This window comes from Hibiscus syriacus, unplaced genomic scaffold (genome assembly GCF_006381635.1).
Source record: "Hibiscus syriacus cultivar Baekdansim isolate YM2019G1 unplaced genomic scaffold, ASM638163v2 tig00016563_pilon, whole genome shotgun sequence".
In the NCBI taxonomy this organism is placed as follows: Eukaryota; Viridiplantae; Streptophyta; class Magnoliopsida; order Malvales; family Malvaceae; genus Hibiscus; species Hibiscus syriacus.
In genome coordinates, this window is record NW_024062387.1 from 731,272 (window position 1) to 753,524 (window position 22,253).

At 36.0% G+C, this 22,253-nt stretch overlaps 1 protein-coding gene, 1 long non-coding RNA gene and 4 pseudogenes across 2 annotated transcripts; 4 read left to right on the forward strand and 2 right to left on the reverse strand.

The window, feature by feature from the left end:
* The first annotated feature begins 162 nt into the window (after positions 1-162).
* LOC120208362 lies at positions 163-2,888 on the forward strand (annotated as a pseudogene).
* A 1,279-nt stretch (positions 2,889-4,167) lies between these two features.
* LOC120208353 lies at positions 4,168-5,085 on the reverse strand. Its single transcript, XR_005524312.1, has 4 exons — positions 4,926-5,085; positions 4,808-4,844; positions 4,480-4,711; positions 4,168-4,289 (listed from the first exon to the last, which is right to left on the reverse strand). It is a non-coding gene; the product is annotated as an uncharacterized LOC120208353 (long non-coding RNA).
* Positions 5,086-5,654: 569 nt separating this feature from the next.
* LOC120208431 lies at positions 5,655-7,505 on the reverse strand (annotated as a pseudogene).
* Positions 7,506-8,375: 870 nt separating this feature from the next.
* LOC120208433 lies at positions 8,376-10,119 on the forward strand. The gene is made up of 3 exons (XM_039207713.1): positions 8,376-8,656; positions 9,136-9,190; positions 9,651-10,119. The coding sequence occupies exons 1-3, from the start codon at positions 8,453-8,455 to the stop codon at positions 9,830-9,832; spliced, it is 441 nt and encodes a 146-aa protein (XP_039063644.1). The 5' UTR covers positions 8,376-8,452; the 3' UTR covers positions 9,833-10,119.
* Positions 10,120-14,104: 3,985 nt separating this feature from the next.
* On the forward strand, positions 14,105-16,242 carry LOC120208496 (annotated as a pseudogene).
* Positions 16,243-18,101: 1,859 nt separating this feature from the next.
* On the forward strand, positions 18,102-18,696 carry LOC120208432 (annotated as a pseudogene).
* Positions 18,697-22,253: the final 3,557 nt, after the last annotated feature.

Genomic DNA, 22,253 nt, shown 5'->3' on the forward strand with positions numbered 1-22,253 from the left:
ACATGATATACATATAGAACGTAAAACCATGAACAACAACTTGTTGGATTTGTCTTGATTGTAAAATAAATGAATTTTGGAACAAAAACATTAGGTCATGTATATGTATGTAAGTACATGTATGATAATTATAGGTTTCATAGTGTTGTTTTAAAAAAAATTATGGATATTCTGACTATTATCTTCTCGTTGATAGCTTTGCCGTTCTTCTTCGTCTTCCTAATTCTATCCATTTTGTTATCAAAATCTTCACCGGAAAATCCATCAACGATCCGAAATACGCTCCGGTGAAGGGCAGTGTTTTCAACATGCTCTTTTACTTCGACCATCTTTACGATCACCAGACTCAAGTTGCCAGGAAACTTCGAACGTATAGGTTACTAGATTTAGGACGCAGTGAACTCTACACCACCGATACACGAATCATCGAGCACATACTGAAAACGAATTTCAGAAACTACGCAAAGGGTAAATCCACGTATGAAATTTTGCAGACCTGTTCGGAGATGGGATTTTCGCCGTTGACGGAGATAAGTGGCGGCAGCAACGGAAGCTTGCGAGCCAGAGTTCTCGGCGAAAGTTCCTAAGGATTTTAGTTGCTCTGTGTTCAAAAGAAATGCTGCGAGACTCGTTAGAGCTGTCTCGGACCTTTCGGTTTCTGGCCAGGGAATTGAGCTCCAAGTGAGTAGTCCGACACTATTTGTTTGACGTAATGATAAAATTAACCATCAAAGTTTGTTAAAATATAACTTTTACCATGCTCTTTTTTATTGACATTTTAACACATGATGTTTTAAATTTTAGTCAAAAAGCATATTAGTATGGAAATACGTTATTGATGTGATAATTATATGTATTTAATTGATGACAATTTAATTGAGGTGATATATGTTACATCATTATTTTAATAATGTTATATATACTATTTCAATAAAACATGTAAAATGTCATGTTGTTAATATACGTGATTGTTAATCAAGTAAGGGTTTTTCATTCAACATTAGTTATTTTGATAAAAAAATTTAAATGTTAAGAGTAAAGGGCCGTTTGTTTTACTGCTAAATGGAACCATCATCGCTAAATGTGAAACCGTTCAACATTCAATTTGTTTGATTCTCACATCCGAATGAAGACTATGCGAATAAAACAACAAAACACTGCTGAATGATCACCATTAAAGTACATTCTGAATCATTAAGCATATGGTATTACCATAATACATATTTTTTCACATGTTGTCTTATTACAATCATATATTATAATATAATAAATCAATATAAAGGTAAAAATGAAATATTCATAATTAGATTGTACATTCAGAACTATTATCAAACAACATGTCACATTCAGAACCAATTCATACAGAGCTTTGAATCATTTAGGTCATTGAATTATTCAGCGCTTAATCATTTTATTTATCAAACAGCCCCTAAGATATTAAATAAAGTAGGAATCAAAAGCGATTATTTAGACAAATGTAACGGGCTAATTTTTTTTGCATTATGTTTTTTTCCCCTATTTATGGACCTTCGTATTTCTACATCTGCAGTATTTAACGTGTTTTTTTTTTTTTTGTAGGATATGTTGATGAAATCACGTGGAGTCGATAAAGTAGGGTTTGGAGTAGATTTGAATTGCATGAGTTCGTCAAGCGAGAAAGATGAAGGGACCGACATTTATGAAAGCTTTCGATGCAACTGAGTCGCTGTACTTTCGTTATGTTGATCCTTTGGGAGGCTGAAAAGGTTTCTCAACATAGGTTCTGAAGCTTCCCTCAAGAACAACATCAAAATTATTGATGATTTTATTTACATGTTCTAAGAACCAAAAGAACAACTAGCTATGAACCCAGATCTCGTGAGTCATAATTTTTTAATCTAAATTTAGATTTAAAAGTCAGTGTTTATGCTTCGAGTTGCTAAATGTTTCTTCTTCTTGTTGTTGGTGACTTTAAGACTGTCAAAGAAGATATACTTTCGAGGTTTTTAGCAGAGAAAGAGAAGAACCCAGAAACGATGACTGATATCTAAGGGACATAGTTTTTAGTTTCATGATTGCTGGCAAAGATACCACCGCCAATGCTTTGTGCTGGTTCTTTTACATGCTCTGCAAGAACCCATCGGTGCAAGAAAAGCTGCACAAGAAGTTATGGACGTCGCCCATGGCGGCGGCAGTGGCGAAAGCTCTGCTAACATCGACGATTTCTTAGCATCAATAACTGATGAAACTCTTCAGAAGATGCAATATCTTCATGCAGCATTGACCGAGACCTTAAGATTGTACCCTGTAGCACCTATGGTAATTGTCGAGTCTCTAAAATTTTATAAATTCAAACATAAAATTGTGTCAATCCGTGATAACAATGGTGTAATATTGGTATTTACAAGGATGGAAGGTGTGCAATGGAGATATTTTACCAGATGGGCACAAATCAATAAAGGAGAAGAGGTTTCCTATCTGGCTTACGCCATGGCAGAATGCCTTACATTTGGGGTGAAGATGCTGAGATTTTTAGACCCGAAAGATGGCTTAAGAATGGAAATTTTCAACCCGAATCGCCATCAAGTTCATATCATTCCATGTATGTCTGAATCTCATCTTTTCTTAATACACATGCACATACACATTTTGCGTATATGTGGTAGGTAATATCAAATTCTTTTGCATTTGTTTACAGGCGGGTCCTCGTATTTGTTTAGGCAAAGAATTTGCGTACAGACAAATGAAGATATTCTCAATCGCACTTCTTCGTTGCTTTCGTTTCAAACTAGAAGATGACATGAAAGATGCTATTTACAAAGTAACATTCACTCTTCATATGAAAGGAGGCCTTCATCTTCGTGCTATTCCCAGGACGACTCCACCAGTTTCAAAACTTCCTTGAAAAAATGTCCAAAAATAAATTGTTTTTCTGGTTTATATATGGAGCATAAAAACTGGATGTATTCTGTAAATGAACTTAGGTCATCTATGTTTGTTTGAAGATCGCAAAATAATACACTTCCATGAATACCTAATATTAAATTGAGCCAAAAAATGCTAAGCATGAAAATACGACAGCCAAGGACAGAATTTAGCCCCTCGAATATATTTCACAAACATCTGATTACACTGCTCGACAGGTTCAGCGTCAGGAAATGGGATGTTGCTTATCAACCTTATGCAATGGGTAGAATGAAGTTCATTCAGGGCAACGATGCAGAGTACAGACCGGGAGATGGCTTGACAAGAATGACATGTTCCGATCAGAAAGCTGTTTCAAGCTTACAGCTTTCCAGGTACGCAAGAACATGCACTTGGGCACTTTACAACTCGTTCTACGCTTTGATCACCTTTCTGGATCTCATTTTGTTTCACTGGTGATTTCAGGACTGAGAAGTGAAAACGCTGACCTTTGTTTTCAATTGATTAAAAGGCAGGGCCTTCATGTTTGTGCATTGCATTTCACCGATGTATGACTTAAAAAACCTGGTATATACTGCTTATTTGACCAAGGGTTCATAGTTGGCTGGCTCAGTTCATTGAAACCAGCATTGCACATTCTAAAATAAAATATAAGTTTACTACGTGTAACAAACAATTGCACACTTTACCCTTTTCTCGCAGTTCCTACAAGAATATTCCAATAAATTCAAAATCCCCATTGCCTTAATGTAAAGCTCTAAAATAGTAATTCATTTCATTCCTGCCTTCTAGCAAGGTCTTTAGCTTCTCAATTCAATTATACATATATGTAATATACAACGAGAACGAACTGCCATATGCATGCTAAGAATTAAAAATGGGGCATCTTTTCTATGATTCAACAAAACCAAGGACATCAGTTATCTCTAACAAATTGAACCGAGACTCAACATCAGGGTGATCACTCATACAGTGGACATCATATAGTTAAGCAGGCTTAAACAACTAGACAATGTCAAGGGATGCATACACTGGAAGTAGAAATAGTGCTGAATTGAATATCATGTAGTCACTGGAGGTAGTTGAGGTGCCACTCGTCTCGAACTCCATTCTTTGCGACTCCTATAGGCCTCAATAGCATGTAACCTAAGCTCTCCTTGGAAGCATCGATTAAGTTATTTGATCCTGCAAAAGTAAAGCTCCTAATTGGGACACGAAAAATCACTAGTATTGATGTAATATCAAAGGATAAAGGTACCTTGGGTACTTTAACCAACTTCAGAGGAGCTTCGACCACATCTCCGAATTTTACAGTCTCTTCCAGGAAATCTAGGATCTCTTTTATTCTAGCAATCTTATGCTTTTTCTTCTTCGCTTCAAAATACCTACACAAGGATCAAACTTTTGTAAATTACAACTAATCTAGCCTGCAAAAAACATTTTAAAAAAAATATACACAATTCAACAGATCATATATCCAGTACATGTAGGATAATACTACTGTAATTTCTAGACTGAAGTCCAAGACTAAGTTCTACTGTAATTTCTATGGCCAAGTACGCAAGGAAATGTTACTTTTTCTTGCGCTCCTTTCGTTTAGAGCTGCCGCTAACTTATCCACAGTAGTTTCAAACCGGAGATCGGTTACTTGATTCCTCTTCCTTTTCTTGTTTTTCTTTCCACCTTTTTCACTCCGCATAGTATCTTCCTCCCTATCTGAATCTCGAGACTTCTTGAGATTCTTATCATTACTTCCATCTTTGATCTCATTGGCTTTTAATTTAGTTCCATTCACCGCTTGTTTTTTCTGCACAATAAAAATTACATCACTCGAATTAAAATCTCAACCGAATTGAGCTAAAAACGAAACGCATAACCAGCCAATTCAAATGATAATTTTTACCTTTTTCCCAGCATCCCCTTCTGCTGCTTGTGTTCACCTAGAAAAGGAAAGATGAACACGCTAAGAGGTGGAAGAGAAGGGAATAAACTAATAGCGAAAAGAAAGACATAAGAGGAACCGTGGAGAGAATCGGTGGTGAAGAACATCATTTGGCGGAGTTTAGAAGGTATAGCCTTGACTTGTGAGGGATCAGACGGCGGCGGCAGTCTGGCCGGACCAGCATGTTAGTTAGGGTTTTTCTTTCGACGGAACCCTAGCCACTCCGTATCCTTTGAAAGGAAGGGATACGGATTTCCTTTGAGATAAAGAGGATGTAAATTTTGGGCTTATTAATAAAAGTGGCCCTTAAACTATATATTTTCGCATTTGTACACTAAAATCATTTTTCAGTGAAGAAAATATAGTTTAAAGGTTCATTCTATTATCGGACCTAAGTTTTTTAATTAGTTTACTTGAGAATCTAAGAAAAGTTTCATCAAGTATTTCCATAGAACTCAACCATGGGGGAATACCATATGGATCAATCCACAACTTGGGTAGTTAATATATAGCCTTAGATAGGGACTACAAACGATTTTATACTAAGAGCCGAACTTATAAAACTTTAAGAGGTAAAAACAAATTATTAACAAAAGAAAAATATTAAAAACATATTTAAATTATACCAAAATTTGAAATTTTAGGTCCATTCCTGACCTTATACATCATTTAGTTGGTTAACATGGCTAGAACCTGGCAATTGTAAGCTGGCATGTGACATGATATAAGAAATTGCAGGGATTTTAGAACTGTTTTCTAAAGTTGCAGAACTTGTGGCTTGAATGGTTCCCATAAACAGAAGCCCACTTATTTTGTATTTCAGAAAATTGTGTACAATATACATAGTTGTCCTATGATTATCGTTTCTTTATGCATGGTTCAACCATACTCTATGTACATCTAGATTCTAGGTGGCAAAAGGCAAAGATAGTTGGCCTTGAATCAATGTGAAAATATATATTTCACAATAAGCACAAACTTCGCCAATTACCCTGTTAACACTATGTTTTGGGGCAACCATTAGGAATGTTTGTAAGAATGCCTCTTTCTTTTCCCCTTTACCTTGCTTGAACATCATTCTCTGTTGCGATCGTTTCTTTTATATTGTTCTGCACTGCGATGCAGAGCTCATCAAGGGGTAACATCGGGAATGGCTCTTCGATAAGAACACCGACCTGCAACAAGAACGGAACTTTTAAAGATCGAAAAAAAAGAAAAAATAAAGCATAACACCAGAAAAGATGCATACTTCTTCTATGCAGAACAAGGAAGCAGCACTGACGAAAGTGGCAGGAACAACAATCCAATGGCAATCATCCCATAGTATGAGGAAGAGTAAGATGCCATAGGACCAAAAACCTCGATGTCAACCGAGTGTACGATAGAGGGATCGGAATCCCCATGAGTTGATCGCATACACCGATTCCTTCATGGAAACATGAGATTGTTGACTCCTGCAATGAAATGGGATCATAAGACTACTGCAATCAAATAGAGATAAAGATGGATATTTTCCATGGTTATGTTCAAATGGTACAAGGTGGATATTCCCATGGTTAAGTTCAAATGGTACAAGAAGGGAGATACCAACATAGTTCTCTTCGATTCTTCTAAGTTCAGCAGTTTAAGGCTCTGAGAAATGAAGTCGATTATGCAGCGAGGCCGATGCTTCGAGTTCAGTATCACTGCTAAATCATCTACTTCAAGGAGATTCTGAAGATCCCTGCCAATATCCGAGCCATACAGAACATGACACTGCAAAAAAGAAAACGCCACTATCGAATCGATCAGTATTTTCCTTCATAGTTAATGCAAAATGTTAATTTTTTTTATTTTAATTCACCTTAAGTGCAACAGGAAAAGCCATGATATAGTGCAAGAGAGCAGATTTAATGGGCTGATCATCAGCTGAATTTCAACACCGGCGATTACCTGCCCTGCCAAATCATTTGTACCTGCAATTACCTTAGTCCACGCCTTCCTTCCCTCTTCATACCTTGAACGAGGCCTCGGTTCTAAAAACCAACAACACGCCAAAGCAGACGCGGTCAACTGATAAGGCAACGAAGAAGCTCTCAGAACGGGAATAGCCAGGCAACCAATGCAAATCCACGGCGGTGTTGTAAGTGGCGACGACGATAGCAACCGAAGTAAAAGCTAAAACAGGTGGAACCAGTGATAAGATGACACGCGATTGTAAACTGGAAAGTACATGTCGAAGGTGGCGTTGTGAACTTCTGTGATGAACCCATTTTTCGTGGTTGTAAAGGGCGCGGTTCTGTCGCATTCCACGCTCCTGAATACGATCAGCCCAGTCCGGGATAGCACGGAGGAGGGAGACAAGGTCCATAGCTTTATCGGGTGGCGGGCTCTGAGCTCGGTGGCAGAGACGGCGGCGGTGGTTGGGAAGCGGATAAAAAGATCTTGAAAGAGGTGGTCGGTTGAATTTGGTGGGAAGAGAGTAGTTGGAGCGGAAGTTAGGAAGGGTGTGGGGGTGAAGGTGGAAGAGAGGGAGAGCTTTGAAGAATACGGAGACCGGGCCATTGTAAGAATCAGGGTTTGGGGATGTTACTGCTGTCTTGTTAGGGCTTCCAAGAAGAAAGGAGAGTGAAAAGAGTTAAAAGTGGGAAGGATGGGTAAAGTTTAAGACAGCCGTAGGTGTTGGTTTTACGTTTGTGAAGGACATTCATACACACGTTCGGATAAAACGAGAATGCTCTCAACAGTTAACGCCACGTTTTATGTCCAGTAATTTGTGACATGGCTAGTTAGTGGTAGATTGGATTTGGTTTGACTCAATTTTATAAAAAAAATATTTAAATAAATAAATTATTTATTACGAATCGATTTGTTTAGTAGTTAAAATAATCGTTATTTCTAGAAGTTATAGATTTGAGTACCAACAATTATAACAGAGTGATTGAATATATAAATAATCGTGTGATTATTTTATAACTTTTAATTGTCAATGATTCGATAAACAAAACTCTAAAATTAATGCATCATTTATTACTTTTAATCATTAGAGACTAAATAAAGTAATGCTCTATAATCAAATGATTTTTCTACACTTTACTATAGAATTATTGACCAAATGAGTAACTTTTTCAATTAATTCTTGACATAATATAAATATTTAGTTTAGCTTAACTTAAATTTAACTTAAAATTTTTAATTTAATTATTTTAATTTAAACATTTGTTAATTTCAAAATTTTGATCCAAAAAGTGATAGTAAAATCTATTAAATCAGAAGAATAATTATGCAAAAATTATATTTTAATACTATTCTTCTATTTTATGTAATTATATATATTTAAGGTTTTAAATTTAAAAAAGTATAAAGAGTAAAATTGATCAAGTCATAGTACATGTATTAAATCCATAATTTATAGATAGTATAAGGATTCATTTTACAATTTGACCATTTAGAAGAGAGTTGATCGGAGCAAGATCGGACAGTGGATGGTTTAAAATGGGTATCCGAAAGCGACCCCAGATCTAATTGGTTTATTAGTCAGACAGAAAGTTGACAACCAAACACGCCCAGATTGAAAGAAAACAGCCTTCGAGTTAACCGGTCTTTTTGCTATTTGCGACTGAGAAAATGGAAGAGCCGAAAGCAGCCGCGAACCCACCAACAGCAACCGCTGCCCAAACTACATCTCCTCCACAGCAGCCACCTCCTACTGCACCAGAACAGCCAGCTAGCAAGAAAAGACCTCTAGAAGACAGCAATGACCAATCCCAAAATTCGCCATATTTCAAGATGCGCCTTGTTCTCAAAGATCTTCGCCCTCATTTCGTCGAGGTATTTTCATATAATTAAAAAAACTTTTTTCCCTATTTATTTATGGTTTTATTGTCTATTTCCTCATTATCTTGCATGTTGGTTTTAAATTAGAGGAAAAGAAACCCTTTTTTGTGATCAAGTTTCGGTTTCCCCAATAATTAGTATATGACAGTGTAATTGGATTTAATTGTTCAATATTGATTTGGATTCTTAGTTGTTCTTATTTTGTGGGTTTCTCTTGCAGTGACCTTGAAAATTTATGTTTTAACCAAGTATAGTTGTTCAAGTTTAGACCATTATTGCTAGTTCTATCACCCATGAGGTTTGGTTATAGCCTGAACAACGTAAAGGGAAAATTCTCTAGTTGTGTCCTGAAAATTTATGTATGCCGGAAGCTGCTTCATCGACCGGATGCTTGTATGAAGATTTTTAGTTTATTGCTCTCTATATTCATGGAACATTCTGTTGATATGATATGGATTTTATGTTTCCTGAAGGTTCTTCGGGCGCCTGATTTTCGAAATTGCAAGGCCGCCGATGAAATCAAAGAAAGTAAGCTCACAATATGCTTGTTAAGTTTTTCAACTGTTAAGATTTGCAGTTAGCTAGTTGCTAGTGGTGAACATTTTGTCATGGAAACCGTTTCTTTAGAATGATCTAGTATTGGGGGCAGCCTACTATCCTACCTCCCCTTACCCCATTGCATATGGGAATATGGTTTTGTTATTGTTGTTGTTGTTGTTGTATCGTTACTCAGGGATGGACCTAGGGGAGAGCGGGTGGGGGCGGTTTCCCCCTAAAAATCTAAAATTACCATATATTTTAAATTTTTTCTATGTGTATTTTCTGTTGAAAATATGTTTTCGCCCCCCCCTGAAATTTTATAAGTTCAAGTTCGCCCCCCAACTTAAAATCCTACGTCCGTCCCTGTCGTTGCTGATCACTCTGTGCATATGAAATTTATGTTGATTCGTAATCTAAAGGTTATGCATTTCATGTTCGTGATTTGCAGAGACGAAGCATTTGGTAGAATTGTACAAGCAGATGATAGCCTCCATGGAGAAAAGTAGCAATGAATCCGGAGGCCAGACACTGCAAGGTGAAACTGGAATGAAGCAGAAGCCCCAGGAGCAGCAGCAGGTCATTAAGTCAGCCAGCTGTATCATCCAAAAACAAGACTTTCCAGTCAAGTAGTGTCACTGGGAAACTACAATCTGAAGATGGTGAAGCTTCAGGGACATATATGTTGGGGGGTCGGCTTTTGGTGGAACTTTATCACCTTTACAGGAAACAACCGGTCTATTATGGAGTAACAGGAATCATTTCGAAGTGCTCAGCAAGTTCAGGTTTAGGAGGAGTATGAAGTCGTTATGGCATGTATTGTGGGCTAAATATTGCAACGGTAAATCCTTTTGGAGGTCAACCTTTATATTAACATTGGGGCATTGTCATCTGTATAACTATTGCTTTTTAACATACTTTTTTGTGGATTCCGTTTGGGGGTCTGTAGGTCGGATTTCTAACTTTACTTGATATTCTTATCTCTCCATTCCGTGATTCTTGAAAAGGAAAACATGGAGAACCATTGACATCAAGTGAGAAATAGATCCAATAGATGATTATTTAATAAATATGTGTCGTACGAACCAAATGCATTAGCAAACATAAAAGAAGATCCTATGATCTGTAGAGAAATTACAAGCTTCTGCGCCGAGGGAAACAGCTTTAGCCTCTCATCATACTTGTGTATGTTGTTTGCATCATTGACTGAAGAAGCACTGCTTAAGATGACAACGTCTCCGAACCCATCAGCTGACTCAAAGCTTTGAATTACTGTATGATATTCATTTTGTCTAAAGCTTTATGATCGAACTGCAAGACCATTCTGCATCGTTAGGTTTTTCTTTTGTTAATATCGATTGATTTATGGTGCAAATTCAATAAGATATATAAAGGTGATAACATGATGCCTTACAACCTAGTCTGACTGATACACATGTTTTCCTTGAATCGTTTCTTTCAAGCAGTGAATTTTTTTTTGGAATTTTTATGAGCAACGCTTACTATGGCATGGATACGTGATGTGAAAGCAAGAAGTTTGTTGAGGATTGATAAAAGTTTACCTTTGATGGGAACTGTTTGTAGATTTGTATACCATGTGGAAAATAGTGTACTGGATCCTGGGAAAAACTACTCGGATAGTTGTTTCCATCGGAGTAGAGTCAATAGTGTGTATTTGAGATGATTTTCTTCGTTTGGGCCGAGCCAGGAACTGTTGTATAAGCTACTAAACTCTTGTTGGATATGACCGAGGCAGTGAGGGACTGGTTTCAATGTTTTGCAAGATGCAATTCTATGTACTTGTTTGTGCCTTCCCACTTGAAAATGCAAACCAGCGTCGGTTTATTGACATGAGAATGTTCCCATCTTTCACAAGGATAAAACTGATGAGAAAAGTTTGAAATCTGATGAATAATTTGGAGAAAAATGACGGATATATATGATGAGCATATTGTGCTAATTACTTCATCCTACTCGTTCTTTCTTAATCTTTCATGTCTATCATTGGTTATGTTTTATTTACAATCTCCCTTTTATGTTTGAAATTTTATGAGCATGTTTAGGGGGCGTGTTAACCCTATGAAAAGTTGCTTTTTTTAAATTACTATTTCTTTCAACGATGACAACTAAATTTTAAAAATCAAGAAAAATGAATGAATTCGAATTACAACATATTCAAACATAAAAATATAAAGAGAAAAACAAAGATAATAATAAAAAAACTCATAAAAATAAAAATATTAAACTCTAAGATATAAAGAAAAATAAATCATTATAAAAAATTAAAAAAATATAATAACCTTCATAAAATTTATTTGTCTCGAACGAAATTATTTATTGAACTACGACAGAAAATGAATATCTACAAAGAAATAAGGCGAAACTCTATGTTGTGGGGTGATGTCATCAGTGCTTTGTGGAAGATATTTCGAGACTCATGGTCTGTCAGTTCACTCAGAGCAATCTTAGTGCGTGGTAAACGGAGACTGGTCACATGCAATGCAAACTACCCCCAGCACTTCACCTCATGCTCGCCTTCACGTCACGCGCTCCCTTTCAACCCCCAAGACATCTATTTATTTATCACCGATCTAATATTTCCACAGATAATTATTAATTTTTTTACTTTTTAGAATACTTTACCTTTTACTTTTTAATTAAAACAGATCCCTTTAGTAATTATTAATCTATTTTACTAACATGATACTTTTTTATATTTAATTATTTACTTAATATATATATTACATATTGATATATGTCATGCTATCATTTTAAGTGATATGATATATATTATTTTGAATAACGTGATATATATAATATCATCATTTTTTATGATATAATACATGATATATCATTAATTGAATATATATGGAAATATCCATCAACAACATAAATTATTAATTAATTAATTAATAAAATGATAAAATGAAATTAAAAATAATAAATTAAATTAATCAACATCTAAAAATAATATAAAATTAAATTAAAAATAATGAAATAAATTCATTAACATATAAAATAGAAAAGATAATAATTTTAATGAAAAATAAATAAGATAGAATGAAACATTATTCTTTTACCTTTATACCAATATCGAAACGGTTACATTATCAGACCGTTTTGAAATTAATAATTTAATACATTTTTTTAAAAAAAAATCTAAAGTTTATAATCCTATGTTCTAAGCCGGCCATTGCCGCTTCCCGTCGAGTCAAAACATCATCACTCGTACTCCCACGTAGGGATCTCATGAGTCGGATTTGGATGGAGTTTCTATCAACCTGATCCAAAAAATATATACCTTCTATTTAACTCGAATCTGATTTAATTTTTTGAGATAAAATTCGAATTCGATCCGACCTGACTTGAAATAATAACAAAATATTATTTTTATTCAGTTAAGATAATTACTTAATTCAATCCGACTAAGTTCGGGTTGAGTCGGATATCGGGGTAAAATTCGAGGATTTTTTTAGATTCGAGTTTGGGGCAAGGTATCTCGTCCCACCCCAATTATATATATATATATATATAATATTTTTATATTAATTATATATATAATATATATATATATAATATTTTTGGATTTAGGTCCGTGTTCGGGGATTTTTCGGGTCGGGTTCGAGGATAGGGTAAAAAAATTTTCCGACGGAGCGTCCTGATAAAAAACCTAACAAGGAACGGGGCGAGAACATGGACGGGGGAGTAAAACCCGCCCTGAACCCGTCCCGTTGTCATTCCGAGAGAGAGGGGGGAAGCTAAAGATAAAGACAACAATACCCTTTTAGATAACAAGAGAGGTAGGAAAAGATAAACAGCATTGAAAAAAATATGAATCTCGATAAGAATTGTTGTATGCAGAATAGCTTTCTGTAGCAACTAATAATAAACAACGTTTTCTTTCCCTTTCTTTTCTCCCTCGCAGCGAAAATAAAAATGGGTGTGTCTTGTTCTCATATATATATATATATATAATGGGATAAAGGGAGGTAAGATAGTAGACTACTTCCAATACTAGGTTGAGAACAGCTTCCGTAGGAGACCTCCAAATTATGAAATGCCCTCCATGATACTCGATCCCACGACCTTAAGATTAAAATAAAAAAAATGAAATTATCAAAAAAAAAATGACATATTTGCTCTATTATTTGTCACCTTCCCTTTAATTCCTTCTTTTTCCCGCAAAACAGAAAGAGAAAAAAGAACCCAGCTCGTTAAAGATTCTTACTTTCAAAAGGGTGGACAGTTTAATCCCTGTTCACTAATGTAAGTTACTTCCTGTTTCTGGGTTTTCCCCCATGAAAAAGGAGCAGTTTTTCTAGCCATTTGTGCTTAGTTTTTGGAGGAAGTTGTAGTTCTTGTTTCAACTTTTCAACTTTCAACTTTCTTTTTTATGGCATTGGCTTTAGCTTTTGTCTGTTTCTTTATTTTCTTAATTACGTGAGTAAATGGTTTCTTGGGTAGAGATTTTGAGGGAACAGTTCCCATTCTGCTTCTTAATTTCTTTAACATAAAGCTTTTTTCCCCCCTAATAATAGCACTGTTGCGAGCATATGTTATTTCATTTTTCTTCCTTCATGTATAGATTTGAAGAGCTTTCTCTGTAAAGCTAAATGTAACTCATTACACTTTGGTGTGGCTCAATTTCCAGAGCAATGCATGTGTGAAATTCGATTCTCTAGGATTATGGGGCTGGGAAACAAGTTCTTCATTGACATATTGTAATCTTTCATGTAGATTGTTCTCTCTGTCCCTCTTCATGTTGTTTCCAAGTTCTATATGCTTTTTAACTGTTTAGTGGTCACAGATAGGAGCTTCGAAGGCACTTTTCTGTTATTCTAGCCTTTCCAATTTGCATGGAGTGTTGATTTGAATGCTTATTCAAGTATAGGTTACACGAGGTAGATGCTGGAACGAAGGGATGCTATGGCGTTATCGGGCTCTGCGTCTTACTATGCAACAAAGAGGTATAAACGGCTCCGGGACACAAATTGGGGTTCATGGATCACAGGCATTCATCCGTTATCGTATCCGAATGTTCAATACCAATCAAGTATTAATGCCACTACTATGGGAGCAACCTTACCTGTAGAGCCTTTGTCGGGAATCACCCCTCATAGTGTCAATGTAGGCACGTTCTCCTACTGAGAATGTGAAGCGTAAAAGAGGGAGACCTCGAAAGTACGGATCAGATAACTGTTTCATTAGCACTAACTCCTGCATCGCTACTCATTCTGGAACAATAACTCCAACCCAAAAACGGGGAAGAGGGCAGCTGCCGGGTACCGGAAGGAAGCAACAGTTGTCTTCCCTTGGTAAATTGTTTATGTTTTGCTAATGTTATAAAATTGTATGCTCAGCCTCATATATAGGAATATGTGATAAAGTTTCAGACTTCAAATAACTATTGAGTGACATAGACATTCAAATGTGGAAGTCTTCATAACTAATTATTCAACATTCCTATAATTTAAAGTTCCATCCTCTGTGGTGAACGAACTCGTTATATCGTATCGGTGCTTGCAGTTTCTCTCTGTTCTTAGTGCTTAATTCTAACATATCTTATTCTTGCTATGTGAATGATGTTTTAACTGTCCAATTGTTTTGCTAGGTGAATTGCTGGCTGGTTCAGCTGGGATGGGTTTTACTCCACATGTCATCACCATTGCGATTGGAGAAGTATGCGATTTTCTTTTGGCCTTGAACTCTTCCCTCCGAATTAAATGTACAAGAACTTAGGAATCTCTAGGCTTTCTATGTAGTAGAACACCGTTGTTGATTTGGTTGTCCTTTCAGTCCTTGTTTTTCCAGCTTTTCTAAGGTAGATCACTTCTTCGAGTTATACTATGCACAAGGGCATGAGTTTTGTTTAGATTTTTCGTTGTTTCTCTAACAAGAAGTAGATATTATGTATTGAAGCGGTATTTTTTTCGAGATATGAATTGTTTAAATGTGGTATTATATCTTTAGAAGGTTATCATGGAAGAAAGTTGATTTTTTTTTTTGAGAATTACTTTCAACTTTCCCTGCAGGACATTGCGGCAAAATTAATGTCATTTTCACAGCAAGGGCCAAGAGAAGTATGCATTTTATCAGCCAATGGTGCCATCTCGCCGTTACTCTTCGCCAGCCATCTTCGTTGGGTGGCACTGTTACATACAAGGTTTGGCACTCGACAACCGGACCCTTGCATTGTTTCATGAAAAATGTTGGGACAACCTAGGACTTTTTGCAGAGTAATATCGAATGATTCATTTAATTGACATATTTCTGTTGTCCGATATTGTTGGTCTGTAGTTTCTGTTAATGCTATTTAACAAGCTTTTTTACTCTTCATCTGAAATTCTTGTCTTGATGCATGTATCTTTTCCTGTCCATTTTGATTTCTTCAGGGACGATTTGAGATACTATGTTTGTCAGGCTGTTACCTGTTGACAAGCAATAGGCTCTAGCAATCGAACTGGTGGTCTTACTGTCTCTCTTGCCAGTCTGGATGGCCGTGTCATTGGCGGAGGTGTGGAGGGATGCTTATCGCAGCAAGCCCGGTCCAGGTAACTCCTCAATCGCTGCCACCTCTATCTATGGTGTTATTTGCAATTCCGAGACAGTAGGAAGCCATCGTGATTCTATTTCAAAGTTAAATCACTTTTAATGAACTTGAATATATAGCATTGAACTTGAATCATCTTTTATGTATCTCAACCAAATGATTAATAAAGCAGGTGATTGTTGGAAGTTTTTGTCCGGTGTGGTTCAAAGACAACGAACAAGGAAGCGGGGATTCAAGATGGTCTGAAAGACTCGGATGATCAGATTATCGACAACCTAGTAGCACCTCCTGGCATTTCACCAAATCAAAATCTGACTCCAAGTTCGGCTGCAGGTGTGTGGCCCGGGCCGATCTATGGGATATGTAATAATAGCCATGTCGACATTGATCTAATGCGAGGATGATGACACTCTTTACCTCCAGCAATGTATATAGTTCGCTGTCGAAGGCCATCGGATTGTGACTTGAAAGTCCTACGGAATTTGCTGGAATGGAGGGGCAGCCTGATTTTTGGCTTTGATGATTTGCTATGTGTGATATTTGTGGCTTTTATGACAGTTAGTTGGAAATATTAGAACTCATGATTTCAACCGATCCTTAGACTTGCATTTCATTTCTCCAGTTCGAACCAAATAATTTTCACCCATCCTTATAATCTAGGAACTAAGATTACCACCAACACCACAGCAATATATCAATGCCATCTGCAGGAAGATTCTATCTTTTTCAAGTTGCAGTCATAAGATACTACATTAAAGCTATGTCGACACCATGGTTTTCAGAACCGGACCGGTTAGCGAACCGGTCATGCTATCGGTTCACTGGTTCAACTGGTCGAATCGGTCCGACCTGTCGGAAGAACCGGACGACGTCATAATTATTTAAAAAATTAAATAAAAATACCAAAAATATTTAATAAAAAATAATTTTTATATCACAAGTCATATTCAAAGCAAGTCATAATATATATAAGTTAAAAATTATAAAATCAAGTGAAACAAAATGATTCAAATTAACTACAACATAATATTTAAGGTAAAACATATTAAATAATAAATAAAATTATATAACTATAATTAAAAAATAAATTTGGGGTTAAAAAAATATAACAAAATGATATTGTTTAGTTTAATTTTTTTTAAAAATAATCTCACATGGCTAAGAAACATAGAAGAGCATCCCAAAAGTCTAAAGAGTAAAAATATGAGAACAAAACAATCTCACATTGCTAAGAAACATAGAAGCGCATTACAACTAATTTCTATAAATAATAGAGGTAATTTGACATTCAAAATCATGAAAACCTTTTGGTAAGAATTGAGTGAACTATTCTTTTACTTCAATCAAACTCGAATTTTAGGCTTCAATCGAGTTTCTAATTTTTTTTTTGAGTTCAAGCCTTTTTGAGTTCAAATTTCAATATTATATTTCGAGTTTGAGTTGAACTTGATAATTTTTAGCTTGTGAGTTTGAGTTGAGTTGAGCTTACTTTTAAAGTTTTCAAGTTCGAGTCGAGTTCAACAATACTCGAGTTCGACTTGGCTCGTTTAACAAACGATGTTGTTTGATTTAATTTTTTTTTTAAAAAAAAAACAAAAATCCCGGTTTTTCTCGGTTTTTCCGGTTTTCAGCCGGTCCGGTTCGAACGGTTCAGCGGTTCTGGCCGGTTCACTAATAGCGGTTCAACCGGTTTAGATTGAACCAGACTAAGCAACGGTTCCCGGTTGAACCGGCCGGTCCAGTCCGGTTTTCAAAACAGATGTCGACACTTAGCAGCATCGAGTTGGGCGACGATGACGACGGTAGTGTGTTGCATGGCGACGACGACGACGGTGGTGTGTCGCATGCCGGTAGAAAGAGAGCTAAAGTAGTGGAGGAATGCATGTGATCAACGATGGGATGCAATTCTGACCACGATTTTCAATCTTCTTAAATGACATTGTTAATGTGTCTAAAGCAGTTTGATAAGTTTTCGGAGCATCCGAATGCGATTGGAGCGAAACGGATATTTACTAGTCTGATACTGATTAATTTCTTTTACATTTATAATGTATTTATTAGAATAAAGACGCATCATGACTTAAACCATAATGGTAGTCAAGATTTCCGAACCTGGAATCTTCCAAACTTTTTGTTTACCAGGAAACTTCACCAGCCCTTCATTTTCTTTTCAATCTAATCACTTTTTGACTTCAAACCAATATGTGGTAGAGCACGTTCAGCTTGTGAGTTTTGGTTAAATCAAATGCCCCCTCAGACCCGTCAGAGGAAGAAAATGACCCGTAATTTAGGCTTGGATTATGGTCCTTTATATATAGCTTTCCCCATTCACAAATTTTCATACCAGAAAAGACAAAAGAAGGAGAAGAAACAATGAAGAAGCAAGTTTTATTTAGTGTTTTTCAGTTTATTACTTTCCTTTCCATTTCTATAGGTATCAAAGCTCAGACATGCGATCCTAGTGGCAACATACAAGGCACAACGCCGCCACCGGGGCAGTGTAACCAAGAGAACAACGCCGAGTGTTGCGTAGAAGGCGAAGTTTACACGACGTACATGTTCACCGCCGGTGTCCGGCAACACCCCCGCGACCCTAACTATTAACAGCTTCCAGGAAGGCGGGGATGGCGGCGGCCCATCGAAATGTGACAACCGATATCACTCGGATGACGAACCCGTGGTGGCACTCTCGACGGGTTGGTTCGGCCAGAGTAGTCGTTGCAATAAGTTCATCAACATCAACGGGAATGGAAAAACTGCGAGGGCTTTGGTGGTCGATGAATGTGACTCTCGGGTAGGGTGTGACGATGAGCATGCTTATCAGCCACCGTGCGGTAATAATATTGTCGATGGCTCGAAAGCTGTTTGGACCGCTCTGGGAGTGCCCGAAAGCGAGCAGGGTGAATTGGATGTTACCTGGTCCGATGCCTAAGTCATTAATTTCACCATGTTGAATAATATCACATGTAATATTAGAATAACTTTCTAGGTTAGTTTATGATGTAACATTGTAACAATTGAATTATGATCCATCCATCTATGAGGTTCAGTGTCTCTACTTTGTTATATTTAGGGTGTAGTTCAACGTAACGTTTGATTTTCTGTTTATAAATTGTTCTTACAATGTTCATTTATTTTTTTTAGAATTATTATAATACTCATTTATTAAACTAAATAAACGAGCATGAATATTACTTTTAAGTTCATTTAATAAACGAACATGAACAAAGGTGTGTTCAATTCTTTTTATATTTTAAATATTGATGAATGTATGTACTAAATTGAATAAAAAATAAACTTTTAAGTTTAAACTTTGAAGCTTAAGGAGCTTAAGGACTAGTTGCGTAATTCCACCATATTTTGAACATATAAATAAACATATTAGTGGATGCTAAATGAACATATTGACAAACATAAAATGAATATGTTTATAAAGTTAAATGGATATATTCGATCATCGTTAGACTAACATATTCTTTTTTTTTTTTAGATGAATGAATTCAATATATTCCAAAACCAACCAAAAAAACAACTCCAATAGACATCAACCAAGCAGTACAAGAAACAGCCAACTAAATAAGTTGCCAGGCTATACGGCTCCACTATTTACGTCACCCTTCTTGCCCCACAATTCAACCTAATCATATCCTTATCCCACCAACAATTTCTAAAACAGTGTTAATGACAACTGTCGTTTTGGATGTCAAAATAATTTATTTTTCTCAATTAATAAGGAAATACGTAGTATAGAGAAATAAGGGTCGAATCCTCAGGGACCTAGAAAATAATAATTTTATGTTTGAATGGTTCTAACCAGGCGTGAATAGTAAAAGGGGTTTATAATATGATATTTAAATAGAAAAAAAGATTAAATAAATAAGCGATTAAAGTAAAAATAAGAAGATAATGATTGAGAATAAATACGGTAAAACTAGCCTCAAGCCTTGTTTTGACTCAATTTTCTTATGATCATCGAATAAGGTTTTCTCTTCGGGATTTACGTCGGTTACTTTGTCTACAAGGGCTATCCCGTGACTCTATCTTGTATACCGAATACCAAAGCAATCTTTGATTTCGGCTTGGGTAATTGATTCTAACAACATCAATTGTCGTAGATCAATTACCGTTTAAGTTCATGGCGTCCGACTCGGATTGTTGCTTCGATAACCGTCAATTCCGATCTCAATTCCCTCTTGGTGAAGCTATCTCGCCAGTGTGTTCCCAGGAAGTCGAATTGCTTTCTATAAGCCGAATCTACTCCACACATTTAATCGCAACAACCTCTTGACCAAAGTCATATTTGATTTTGAAAACTGTTTGATTTTGAAAAAAGCGCAGAGATTGAAAGAGATATTTCGAAGATATTAAGGGTCTGTTTCAATTCTCCCAATGGAATTGAGTCATCGCGTCAGCTCTCAGCTTATGAAAAATTTAGCTAAGCATGACAAAATCATACTTAGATTTGGAAACATAGCTTGAAAAATAAAAGAAAATGAAAAGAATTTGAAAAGTAAAAAGATAAAACTTTTATAAAAACTAGAGAAAAAAGAAGATTGTAATCCGAATGATGAGTTTAGGCTTACTCAAGTGGGTATTTATAGTCTCTCAAAGCCTAAGGGATAAACAAAGAAAATAAATAAAATAATCCTAAGATAATTGTTTTTTAATTTAAATTCAAACTTAAACTAGTCTCCTAATGCAACTCTGCTAGTCAATCTTCCAGAAGGCGTGCGGATGAAGTCTTCCAGAAACTGTCGCTGACTGGACCTTCTAGAAACTGCCACGTCAGACCGCGTCATGCCCAGAGTCGTGCCCATGTATCCAACCGTGACCAAATAATAAAAAATGCAGAATGCGCCCGTTTTGTCACTAATTCTGGAAAGTAAGGACCTGCACGAAAACAAACAAAACACGACCAATTTAGCAATAATAAATCATCAAAACCGAAGAAATAACGAGCAAGATTAACGATTCTGAACACTCAAATTCCCCCTCACTTATCTTATGCTTGTCCTCAAGTATGATTAATCAAACTAGTCAACAATTTCATTTACCGTTCTTTGTCAAGTTTCACATTCAAGAAAGCAAGGTAGAGACCACAATAACTATTCAAGTCAAGAAATTAATCAATTGAACATCACCAATTGGAACAAATCAAGTGCAATTGTAATATCCATTCATTCATTAATCTCAATGCTCATAACTCAACACCTTACCGGGATTCACTCAAATCACTCAATGTGTTTGGGGTAAAGAAACACTCAATGTCAGAATCGACATGACATTACTATAGGCCTGCAAGTAAATCAAATCTCCACTACTAATGAGAACAAGACTCATAAATCAAAGGGTCTTTTATTGGTTGTAACGGGACTTAGGTAAAGGTGGGGAAAAGGCTAAATATGGCTAAATTCAAGGCAAAGAACTAACAATGATAATCTCAACTTCATTAAAACATTAAGCACACCAAGAATAAAAGATTAATTGTCAAACAACAAAATGCATTTGATTTTTTCACACTTTTGTTGTTTTGTTTTCTATTTTTTTCATGTCTTTTTTTCTCTTTTTTTTCGAACAACATTTTTTTCTTCGAACTGCTGTTTTTTTCGCATTCAACATTTTTTTAATGGAGTATACAATGGTAATATTATTCACTTGCCCTGAAAAAGGTATAAAGAGGGATAAAACAAAAAGGCTCGGGTTTATAAATGTGGTGAAACAAAGAAGCGGGAATATGCTCAAAAGTGTTTAACTAAGGGGAAAAATGCATGAGTAGGCTATTTAGTGGGGAAACGAGATGGTTAATCCTAAGGTGCCCAATTCATTTTTAAGCATCATGTTCATGTGTAATCTCGACCGTATTCAACATGCAGGTTCTAGAATATTAATGCCAATTTCGACACACTCAATCAAACAAAATGCGAGCGAAAATGATATGCTCGTAAAGGCTCAAATCTTACCAGATTGTTTCATGCATTGAGTTAATCACATTTCAACCAACAAGGGCATGTAATATCACAAAAGCACCAACTTGATCACAATTCATGCTATTCGCTATCAAGAATATCCTAACCTAAACAATTATGTGTTCCAAAACAAGCATAGCATTCCAAAAATTTTCCACAAGACAAAGACAATCAATGAAATTTTCGACAAATCCAACCAACACATACTAACATCAAAATATAAAGACAAGCAAAGGGAAATTCAATCATACACTCTACTCCCCCTCACTTAAAGCGTTTTGCCTCAAAAACGAAAATTAAAGCGCAAAAGAAAAAATATAGTACTCCCAGGATTTATTGTCGACCATGGCCATGGTGGGAGGTGAAAAAGTGGACGGCTCGAGTTTGATGTCATAAGCTGAAGCATGGTCAAGTTGTGTCGTTGGTGGAAAATCAGCTTTGAAATCCTCTGTAAAACCGTAAACTGGATGATACATTAGTAATAGTTGAATGAAATATGATCAAAATTTACCTCCGGAGTATTTTCTGATGTCGCCGA